Source organism: Phalaenopsis equestris, unplaced genomic scaffold (assembly GCF_001263595.1).
Source record: "Phalaenopsis equestris unplaced genomic scaffold, ASM126359v1 Scaffold000589, whole genome shotgun sequence".
NCBI classification, from domain to species: Eukaryota; Viridiplantae; Streptophyta; class Magnoliopsida; order Asparagales; family Orchidaceae; genus Phalaenopsis; species Phalaenopsis equestris.
In genome coordinates, this window is record NW_018165029.1 from 7,834 (window position 1) to 19,638 (window position 11,805).

The window sequence follows — 11,805 nt, forward strand, 5'->3', positions numbered from 1 at the left end:
CTACTAATCAATTATATATATATCTTTGATGAGTAGTATTTTTAAAAAAATTAATTGACTACAATGCTATAAAGATTTGCAATCAATTAAACGTATTAATGAAGAAAATAAAATAAAAATTATTAAATTAGATTCAATGATGTTTTAAATCTTGCCCCAATCGTTAACATCTTATGACTACATAATTAGGGTTCTCAAATTTAATCGTGAACGGCTCGTGGTCGGCTCGCTAAGCAAATGAGCCGAACACGAACACACTTTTTGAGCTCGAAATATAAAGCTCGCTCGTGTTCGACTTGTTTACACGCCTACTAATAGTGGTATTTTGCCGTGAAATGTAAATAAAAATAAGTAGGTATTGGATCTGTAAGTATTTAAGAATTGCGGGGTATGTATGTAAATTGATCATCATAAATCATTGATTTTTTGTAATTTTAAATAAAATAAAGATTTTAATTTTGTAATTAGATGAAAAATAAAAAAAATATTTATTATTTATTTTCTTAATAAAAATTAGATTTAAATTTAGCTCTGCTTTATGGATTTAGGTTGGATAAATGGATCGAACCCGACCATCACCCGGACCCACGAATATCCTGTCCAGTCAGATGGGTGCTAACTTGGGTGCACTTAGACAATGACCCAACGGTCGCCACCCAATAACGCACGTCGCACGTGACCATCCGCCCCTCTCGCAGATCCGATCCTACTCGCGAATCCGACGGTCAAAATAATCCCTTCTTTTCAACCGTCCGATCCATTGGCGACGCTTTCGATGAAATATCTTGCTATTTCTAACCGTATGATTTAGATCAGACAATCAGAAACTAATCTCTGTCTCCCTTCTCGTAATTAAAATGCCGCCGTTCGAAATATTACTTCTCTCTCTCTCTCTATCTGTAGGCCGTTCACCCTCTCCCTCATTATCTGAAAGAGATGACTTTCTCTCTCTAAGTTCTCTCTCTACAGGTCCTCTCTCGGCTAAGCTCTCGCTGCGATTAGAGAGCGCAGAGAGGAAAGAGGAAGGAGAAGGGGAATGGAAGGTAAGACCTCTAAGCTAAACCGCGCGCCTTCCTCCCTTCTCCGTTCTCCAACGCTTCGCTCCTCCGTCCACAGCCTCGCCGCGCTTGATTCAGTGGGATCCGATCCGGAAGAAATCAAACCCCATTCTCCGCCTCCCTCTGCCTCGGCGGCGGCCGTTTCTGCCGGAGTCAATTCCGGCCACCGTCTCGCTTTCCTCTCCCTTCTCCTAACTCTTTTTCTCCTCATCGTCTCCTTCTTCTACCTCCGAGACCAGTCTCCTTCCCTCTGGAACCTCTCCCTTGCCTCCGCTGCGGTGGCTGCCGCCTCTTTGATCCTCAGGTGTGTGCCCCTCGGCCAACCTCGCCTCTCTCTCCCCCGCCGCCTCGGCGGCCGTAGCCGGAGCGATTCTGTGCGGTGGTTCATCGGGGACGACGAAGGTGATGAAGAGAATCCATGCCCTAAAATTGGGGCAAAAGCTGTGAGAGAAGGAGTCGAATTCTACAGCAACGGGGATTTCTACGAAGGGGAGTTTCACAAAGGAAAGTGCAGTGGAAGCGGAGTTTACAATTTCTTCGGGCAGGGAAGATATGAAGGCGATTGGGTTGATGGGAAGTACGACGGATATGGAATCGAGCGGTGGGCGAGAGGGAGTCGGTATCGGGGCCAGTATCGCAACGGTCTCCGCCATGGATTTGGGGTTTATAGGTTTTATAATGGCGATAGCTATGCGGGCGAGTGGGTCGGCGGGCAGAGCCATGGACGAGGAGTTCAGAGCTGTTCTGATGGTAGCTGTTATGTGGGGGAGTTCATGTGCGGTGTGAAGCATGGATTAGGGTTTTACCATTTCAGGTATGAAGATGATGTTTCCATCTTATGCTTACTAAAGTTTACGATTTTGCTTGAATCTTTATCTTTTGGATTGAATTTTAGTCTGTGTTCTATTGATTGAATCTTTGGTTTTTGTGAGTTGAGTATTGATTTAGATCATTCTTACTGTTTGATTGGATTCCTGGAATTGAGGCGTTTAAGAAATCAAGTGGTAGATTATAAGAGGATTTGTATACACGCCACTTAATTCTATGTATTTATATATCTAACACCACATATGCTCTTTACATATACATGAAAAAGGTGTATTTAACTTTTCAAAGGTTAAAGTAGTGGTACTTTTGATGTGATATGATTGTAAGGATTAGTATAAATGTAAAAGGTAAAGTTAAATAGATGGGAATTGATTGGTATGTTTGTAAATGTATAAGAATGGGGTGGTATGCACGTAAATCTTCCTCTAATATATCTGGTAAAACTAGATGTAAATTGATGAAGATTGAAACTTAAATCCTGCAAATTTTGATAAATTGTTTGTCTGTGTGTTCAAATATTTAGGATTTGTGAGAGGAATAAATTCTTTAGTGCTTTAAAACTTGTAAATGTTGTGGTGTAACAAATTCTTTAGTACTTTATCAAAGTAATAGGATTTGAAGTCCAGAAATCTCTGCTAAATATCTGCCTAAAATCAGATACAAACACTTCTTAAGTAATCCATCTTTTTAATTCATTTTGATCATGAAAAAAGATATTTTTGGGATAATTTCATTGCAAAAACACTTTTTTTTTTAAAATCAGAAATGGAGATAAATATGCGGGCGAGTACTTTGGTGACAAAATTCATGGTTTTGGAGTTTATCACTTCGCGAATGGCCATTGCTATGAGGGTTCATGGCACGAAGGAAGGAGGCAAGGCTTTGGGACATATACATTTAGAAGAGGAGAAGCGAGATCCGGAGAATGGAATTGTGGAACTCTTAAGAACCCTCTCCCGCTCATGGACCCCAATGTTCAACGCGCCATTCAGGTATATAAATCGACTCCTTTTGTCACTTATGGCGTGTTTTCTTTTTTTTGTATTAGGCATGTTTGTTGTGAAGTAAACTAAATGCAAAGTATTTTTCCAAGGATTTATGATACCTCCAAGTTCTCATTTTTTTGGATGGATAGTGCTTAAATAGACTCATTTGTCGGGTATAAGATGTTTTTGTTTGTCGTGTTAGGCTCGTAAAATAGAAGGAATACATGAGTTTTTGGTTTGGAAGATTTGCGTATGCACCGCTCAATTCTTAAAGTTGTCTTAGATATATAAATACATAAGAATTGGGTGGTACCTATGCAAGTGCTCCTTTTAAATGCAATGTTTTTTTCCAAGTAAGTTATGATACCCCAAAATTCTCAGTTTTTGAAGGATTTAACATTTTCTTGTGAGAAATGCGAAGCAAAACAAATGAAACGATTTAAGGAATTTAGAGTAACCCCAAAAGTTCACTTTCGAATTTCTAACAAGCTGAAAATCCAATTCAAAAGTTACATTTTTATCTGAAGTGACTTATATATGTAAAAATTAAATATATAATAAATACATAGAGATTGATTGGTATGTATGTAACTCTTTCTATCACCCAAATTTTGAGCTTGCTTTAAAAATTTATCTTTTGGATTGGATTTAAGCTTTTTAGGATTTATATATATGCCACCCAATTCTTATATATTTACATATCTAACACAGATACTTTGTTTTTTTACATTTATACCATCCAAATCTTTCATATCACATCTAAAGCGCCGCTTACTTTAACTTTAAACAGCGAAATATTCTGTGTCAATTACATATGTAAAAATTGAAGTTTAGGTATTAGATATGTAAATACATAAGATTTGAGTACTATGTATATGTAAAACCTTCCATATTTAAATTTTTCAACACACCCCAAAATCATAGGCTCATTTCACATTTCACAATCAACCAAACACTGAAAGGAAATAATTTCCACAATTTATTTTGCAACACAACAAATAATTTCAGGAAAATCAGAACACACTGTTTAATTCAACGCCTGAATCCCAAACTCTCACTTAATCTCTAACATCTTCAAAATTCTTGACGCAGTCCGCCAGAAAAGCTTCGGAGAAATCACTTCTGCTACCGCGCGTTGAAGAGCAGGTGAACAAAGCAGTTAGCGCAGCAAATAGAGCCGCCACCACGGCCAGAGTAGCCGCCATTAAAGCTGTGGAGAACCGAATGAACGGGAAGTTCTGCAACACAGAAGTCTGAAGTGAAGAACAGAATAATGAGAGTAATCTCTTCCATCTTCTAACTGTGCATATTTTAGCTTATTTTTTCTCTTCTCAATATTTTCAGTGTCTGTGATCAATCTGATCACTGTGAGTTTGAAGGCTTTAAGAAGGATGAGATTATTAAAATCCTCCTTTTCACACCAAGCTGTACATAAATCCACATTTGTGTCTTTTGAATCATAGTTTTCTTCCTAACCTCAAAGAAATGTTGTTGTGTAGAGCCTGTGGCATATATTCACTTTAATAGCTAGTTCAGCCGAACTCGGGCTGCTCACGAGTATAACGAGCTTATAAAAATTAGTTGAATTCGAGCATATTGTTCACGGGTAATTTTGAACACGAGCCGATTTAGAACCAACAGAACATGAGCCAAGTCTAAGCTTGCACAAGCCCTGCTCATTTATATCCCTCGTGCGAAGTAGGTATGTTGACTTCTTGTTCTCTTTTGTTATTGTTTAATTTTATTTTATATTCATAAGCAAGAAAATTTCTTCAAACATTGATTTGTGACATGGCCCTTAATTATTTATAATCAAAGCATTCCAAGCATGCATCTTTTGAATGCTTTTTAAAATAATAGTCTCTGCTGCCATTTTTCCTCTAGGAAAGTCACCATCAAGATCCAACTACTCCCACCTGCATTCTTTTTCAATTTAGTCTTTAAGAAGTAATAATTTTTTAGAAAATAGGCTGAATGCTTTTTTTTTTCTTTGCTTTCGTTCCAATAAATAGTAGTTTGTACAATCTATTTTAGCTAGACTAATAATACATAATAATTTGTGCAATCAATTTTAGGTAACTTAATAATACGTATTCCTAATCTAAATATTCAGCTATAAGGAGAGAATATGTACAATTAAAATAAGGAATTTAATTCAGTAATTTAAAGAAGGAAACTCTTAATCCTGCCCGATTTTAGTTATTCTTGATTGTTAAGTAATTGATTATTGCAGTTTCATCCCCTCTGACCATAGGGCTATCTTGGTCTCTATGTTTCTATTCTTTTGCCAATTGTTTTGGCTTATAACAATGCTATATTTAATTTGTTGTCATATCTGTAATTTAGTGTGGCCTCTAATCATATATAACCTTTTTTGATACTCATATTCTTAATATATTTTATTAGACTTAAAATTAGGTATATATTAGACTTAAAATTAGGTGGCTAGTGTTGAATCCTAATATGTTTGTGAATCAAGATAGGAAAGGAGAAATTGATTGAGAGATGAAGACAAATAGTAGAGTGCATAATAATGAACTGTAAATTGTTTTTTCTGTTTCATAAAATGATATCTTATTTACAGGGAAGATGGAATGATATGTGAAGTTAAATGTTTGTCCTTGCTTTAATGGGGGTGTTAAAAGATATTTTAGGTAATTTATATGAATGAGTCTATCTCAGACATGAGTTTTTGGTTTGGAAGATTTGCGTATGCACCGCTCAATTCTTAAAGTTGTCTTAGATATATAAATACATAAGAATTGGGTGGTACCTATGCAAGTGCTCCTTTTAAATGCAATGTTTTTTTCCAAGTAAGTTATGATACCCCAAAATTCTCAGTTTTTGAAGGATTTAACATTTTCTTGTGAGAAATGCGAAGCAAAACAAATGAAACGATTTAAGGAATTTAGAGTAACCCCAAAAGTTCACTTTCGAATTTCTAACAAGCTGAAAATCCAATTCAAAAGTTACATTTTTATCTGAAGTGACTTATATATGTAAAAATTAAATATATAATAAATACATAGAGATTGATTGGTATGTATGTAACTCTTTCTATCACCCAAATTTTGAGCTTGCTTTAAAAATTTATCTTTTGGATTGGATTTAAGCTTTTTAGGATTTATATATATGCCACCCAATTCTTATATATTTACATATCTAACACAGATACTTTGTTTTTTTACATTTATACCATCCAAATCTTTCATATCACATCTAAAGCGCCGCTTACTTTAACTTTAAACAGCGAAATATTCTGTGTCAATTACATATGTAAAAATTGAAGTTTAGGTATTAGATATGTAAATACATAAGATTTGAGTACTATGTATATGTAAAACCTTCCATATTTAAATTTTTCAACACACCCCAAAATCATAGGCTCATTTCACATTTCACAATCAACCAAACACTGAAAGGAAATAATTTCCACAATTTATTTTGCAACACAACAAATAATTTCAGGAAAATCAGAACACACTGTTTAATTCAACGCCTGAATCCCAAACTCTCACTTAATCTCTAACATCTTCAAAATTCTCGACGCAGTCCGCCAGAAAAGCTTCGGAGAAATCACTTCTGCTACCGCGCGTTGAAGAGCAGGTGAACAAAGCAGTTAGCGCAGCAAATAGAGCCGCCACCACGGCCAGAGTAGCCGCCATTAAAGCTGTGGAGAACCGAATGAACGGGAAGTTCTGCAACACAGAAGTCTGAAGTGAAGAACAGAATAATGAGAGTAATCTCTTCCATCTTCTAACTGTGCATATTTTAGCTTATTTTTTCTCTTCTCAATATTTTCAGTGTCTGTGATCAATCTGATCACTGTGAGTTTGAAGGCTTTAAGAAGGATGAGATTATTAAAATCCTCCTTTTCACACCAAGCTGTACATAAATCCACATTTGTGTCTTTTGAATCATAGTTTTCTTCCTAACCTCAAAGAAATGTTGTTGTGTAGAGCCTGTGGCATATATTCACTTTAATAGCTAGTTCACCCGAACTCGGGCTGCTCACGAGTATAGCGAGCTTATAAAAATTAGTTGAATTCGAACATATTGTTCACGGGTAATTTTGAACACGAGCCGATTTAGAATCAACAGAACATGAGCCAAGTCTAAGCTTGCACAAGCCCTGCTCATTTATATCCCTCGTGCGAAGTAGGTATGTTGACTTCTTGTTCTCTTTTGTTATTGTTTAATTTTATTTTATATTCATAAGCAAGAAAATTTCTTCAAACATTGATTTGTGACATGGCCCTTAATTATTTATAATCAAAGCATTCCAAGCATGCATCTTTTGAATGCTTTTTAAAATAATAGTCTCTGCTGCCATTTTTCCTCTAGGAAAGTCACCATCAAGATCCAACTACTCCCACCTGCATTCTTTTTCAATTTAGTCTTTAAGAAGTAATAATTTTTAGAAAATAGGCTGAATGCTTTTTTTTTTTCTTTGCTTTCGTTCCAATAAATAGTAGTTTGTACAATCTATTTTAGCTAGACTAATAATACATAATAATTTGTGCAATCAATTTTAGGTAACTTAATAATACGTATTCCTAATCTAAATATTCAGCTATAAGGAGAGAATATGTACAATTAAAATAAGGAATTTAATTCAGTAATTTAAAGAAGGAAACTCTTAATCCTGCCCGATTTTAGTTATTCTTGATTGTTAAGTAATTGATTATTGCAGTTTCATCCCCTCTGACCATAGGGCTATCTTGGTCTCTATGTTTCTATTCTTTTGCCAATTGTTTTGGCTTATAACAATGCTATATTTAATTTGTTGTCATATCTGTAATTTAGTGTGGCCTCTAATCATATATAACCTTTTTTGATACTCATATTCTTAATATATTTTATTAGACTTAAAATTAGGTATATATTAGACTTAAAATTAGGTGGCTAGTGTTGAATCCTAATATGTTTGTGAATCAAGATAGGAAAGGAGAAATTGATTGAGAGATGAAGACAAATAGTAGAGTGCATAATAATGAACTGTAAATTGTTTTTTCTGTTTCATAAAATGATATCTTATTTACAGGGAAGATGGAATGATATGTGAAGCTAAATGTTTGTCCCTGCTTTAATGGGGGTGTTAAAAGATATTTTAGGTAATTTATATGAATGAGTCTATCTCAGTTACGTTCTGGCTTAGTCGGCTGAGTTCGGTGGGCCTTGGTTCGGTAAGACATGTTCGGTCTGCTATGTTTAGTTAAGGTTGCTGGTCGGCCGTTGATGGACTTTGGGTTGCCAGGATTGACTCAATTTGCTAAGCTTTATTGATCGGTTGATTTAGTTTGGCTGTTGATCTTTGATTATTGGTGAGGACCTTTTGTCGGCTAAGTGATGCTAGGTTATCAAGCATAGGGTGAATCACTACAGCTTGATAGGTCGCTCACTGCCTAACTTGGAGTGTCGGAGGGATGACTTATACTTTTTGTGACATGGTTGCCTCTCGATCCCTCATAAGGAATCTCTGGGCGTCCGTGGGATGAGTGCTGGTATTGAGGACTTGAGTCAATTCTCGTGTTTGGTCTACATAAAAGCTTGTTTGCCGACTGCGATAAGCTTTCTTATGATTGGCTAGCCTGCATGTCTATCTATCTTATCTTGGTCCCATTGGTTTGGGTTCATACCACTCATCATCTTTAGTCTTGTTGACTCTCTCTCGGATGCTGCATCCGGTTGATTTTGACCTTGGCTTTGGTTCAAAATGTTACGCCTGATTATATACGTGGGCCTCATAGTCATGCCAACTGACCCTCCTTAGTTGTATTTTCTACCTTCCGACCGTTGGATCTCCTCGAGATTCATGCCAGTGCATTCCATGTACAGTTAGAATGAAAAATTGATATAATAATATCATAAGAATTTGGATGCTAATTTTCTATAACTTTAATTAGGTAAGCTATTTTTTCCCTAAGGTGAGTGACTGAACCAATTAGATGGGCTTCTATAAATTTTTTTTAGAAACATGTCACAAAATCAAATATATATGGAGAAAATTCATGTAAAAGAAAGGGCATTTACACACCAACCACCCAATTCCAATATAGGTAAAATGGCATATATGTTAAAATTGAAGTTTAGGTGTTAGATATGTAAATTTTTAAGAATTGAGTGGTATGCATGTAAATCTTTCTTTAAATAATTTATTAAAATAAAAGTTAACGTTTCTTGCAGTATTCACTAGGGGTGTAAACAAGCCCAAGCTCAGCTCGTGTTCGGCTCGTTTATATTTCGAGCTGAAAAAAGTGTGTTCGTGTTCGGCTCGTTAGCTTAGCAAGCCGAACACGAGCCGTACACGAACAAAGAGTCATTTTGACAACCCTAATCACGTAACCATAAGATGTTAAGGATTGGGGTAAGATTTAAAACATCATTTGAATCTAATTTAATAATTTTTATTTTATTTTCTTCATTAATACTTTTAATTGATTATAAATCTTTGTAGTCTTGTAGTCAATTAAATTTTTAAAAAATATTACTCATCGAAGATATATATATATAATTGCTTAGTAGTATGTCGAGCCAAAACCAGCCGAACACGAACGAACAAATATTTATTCGTGTTGTTCGTGTTCGGCTCGTTAACTTAGCGAACGAGCAGAACACGAGCTTCTTAACGAGCCGAACACAATGTGTTGATTTTTACCTTTTAGTCCGGTTGCTCAGCTAACTTATTTGAAAGTTTCAAAGCATTTATTATGTTCTCTCCAATATATTTAAGTAAGATTTACATACATACCACTTAATTTCTATGTATTTATATAAAAACCCCATGTTTCAACTTTTACATTTTAATTTTTTTTAAATGGTTTTTCTCTTTGATATTGTTGTGTTAGACAATTTGCACGGAAAAAAAGATAATTTAACGTCTTCGCGTTACACAAAGATCATAAGAGACGAAGTTTTTTTTTACATGGAAAAACTCTAAGACGTAATTTTTTACATGTGAGGTAATCACGAGATAATCAAGAGTACAATAGTTCTCTCTTCACATTGATTAGAGAAGATGTGATTACAAGATTATATTGAAATCATAATTAATTTGAAATGACCCAATAGATATACCTATTAAAGGCATTGGGACTGTAATTTATATAGTCTAACCATAATAGTCGTGGGAGGGCTACAACAATTGTAATTAGCCGTAGAAGTCATAGTTGTGTCTATGACAAACATAGTTGGTGATGATCAACAGTAGGTGGAGGTCAACAATGGCTGGTGGTTGACGATGATCTTCAGTGGGTGATGACAATCTTTAGTGGTCACAGCCAACTCGGGTGCTCAGCTCTGATCTCGGGTGATCGACGACAATCTCTGGGGCTTTATTAACTTTTAGTAGTCCGCTCACTTTTCTCTCCTCCTCTCCACTTGTAAGTAAAAAAAAATGAGGGCTTATTTATAATTTTTTAGATAAACATTTTATTAAATTAGATAATCTCTCAAATCACTCAATCAAAAGGTTTATATTCATTCATTTGATCATAGATACTTTTTTTACCATTTAAGAGTCTTAATCACATTAAAATTAAATGATCTTAAGTGTCACAGGTAGCCCCTAACAACTTTTATGTGCCTAACAACTCGATCCCGCGCTGCAAGGCAGATGCACTCAGGCGGGCTTAAATCAATGACACCAATTGTTAAAATTTAATTTTTGAAGATTAATTATTAGGCCTTTGAATTATTCTTAATGAATGACTTTATCAAACCCTAGAAAATGTTTAGAATTTTCTAAGCGAAAGAAGTAGATGTTTAACAATTTCTTTATTTTCTTGGACATTTACAAACATACCCCCTAACTACATCTAGAAGTAGATGTTTTACATCTACACTTTACTTTTTAGATTTATTACACTCAAATCTTATATCACATAAAGAGTATCACCATTTTAACTTTATAGAAGTGAAATACACATTTTCATGCATATATATATATAAGCGATATGTAATTAAAAATTGATGTTTAGGTCTTAGATATGTAAATACATATGATTTTTATGGTACATATGTAAATTTTACTTGTTTTTAATGTTTAAATTTTTCAACAAGACTTTCAATTATTAGTCATAAAGAAGCGCCGGGCAGTCTACACTATGTTTTTAGCGAGTTACTTATGCGAGTTGGCTTGAACTCGACTCGTTAATGAGTGCAGAAATCGATCTTATTGAGTCATCAGTTAGACATCGATTTCTCATTACATTTGAGCTCGATCGCATTAATTAGGATCAAAATTAGCTTAACACATTTCCACAGTCTAGCTCAAATGATAAGATCAAGCCAAGCTCGAGCTTTACAGTTGAGCTGAATTATTTGAGTCGAGCTCAAACTGAACTCAATCCACTTTAGTCGAGCTCGAGTACAATAAACAAGTTTTAATTGAATGCAATAAAGAAATTTTAATATCTAAGGGGGTATATATGCAAAAATTGAATATTAGGTGTTAGATATATAAATAAATAAGAATTAGTTGGTGGGTGTAAGTAAATCTTCCTTTGTTTTTCAATAGAGATATCAGTAGCTTTGAATACTTCATCTTTCTTTATGTGGAGCCAATAATCTCTTAAAGGTATAATGAGCACATGAGTTGAGCTTATCTAAGTCACGAGTTAGAACTCGTGTTCATATTCTAGCACGTAAATTATACGAGCTTGTGTTTTGCTTGACTCGGTTTGAGAGCTTCTCGAGTCAACTCAATAGTTTTAACTAAGATTGAAATTGGCTAGCACATCTCCAAAGCCTATACTATATTGACTAGACCAACTGAAATTGAGGTTAGAAATCAAGTCGAGCTTGATCTTTACATTTGAGTTTAACTTATTTGACTGCAGTCTAGCTCAAACTCAATAAAATAAAAATATCATTACTTTAACTCTTAAAAAGTGAACACACTTGTTCATATATCGGTAAGGTAATATATATAT

General features: G+C 34.9%; 1 protein-coding gene across 1 annotated transcript; it reads left to right on the top strand.

Moving 5' to 3' along the window:
- The first annotated feature begins 1,036 nt into the window (after positions 1–1,036).
- LOC110029531 (junctophilin-3-like) lies at positions 1,037–4,404 on the top strand. Its single transcript, XM_020731860.1, has 3 exons — positions 1,037–1,872; positions 2,650–2,878; positions 3,965–4,404. The coding sequence occupies exons 1-3, from the start codon at positions 1,037–1,039 to the stop codon at positions 4,127–4,129; spliced, it is 1,230 nt and encodes a 409-aa protein (XP_020587519.1). The 3' UTR covers positions 4,130–4,404.
- The last annotated feature ends 7,401 nt before the right edge of the window (positions 4,405–11,805 follow it).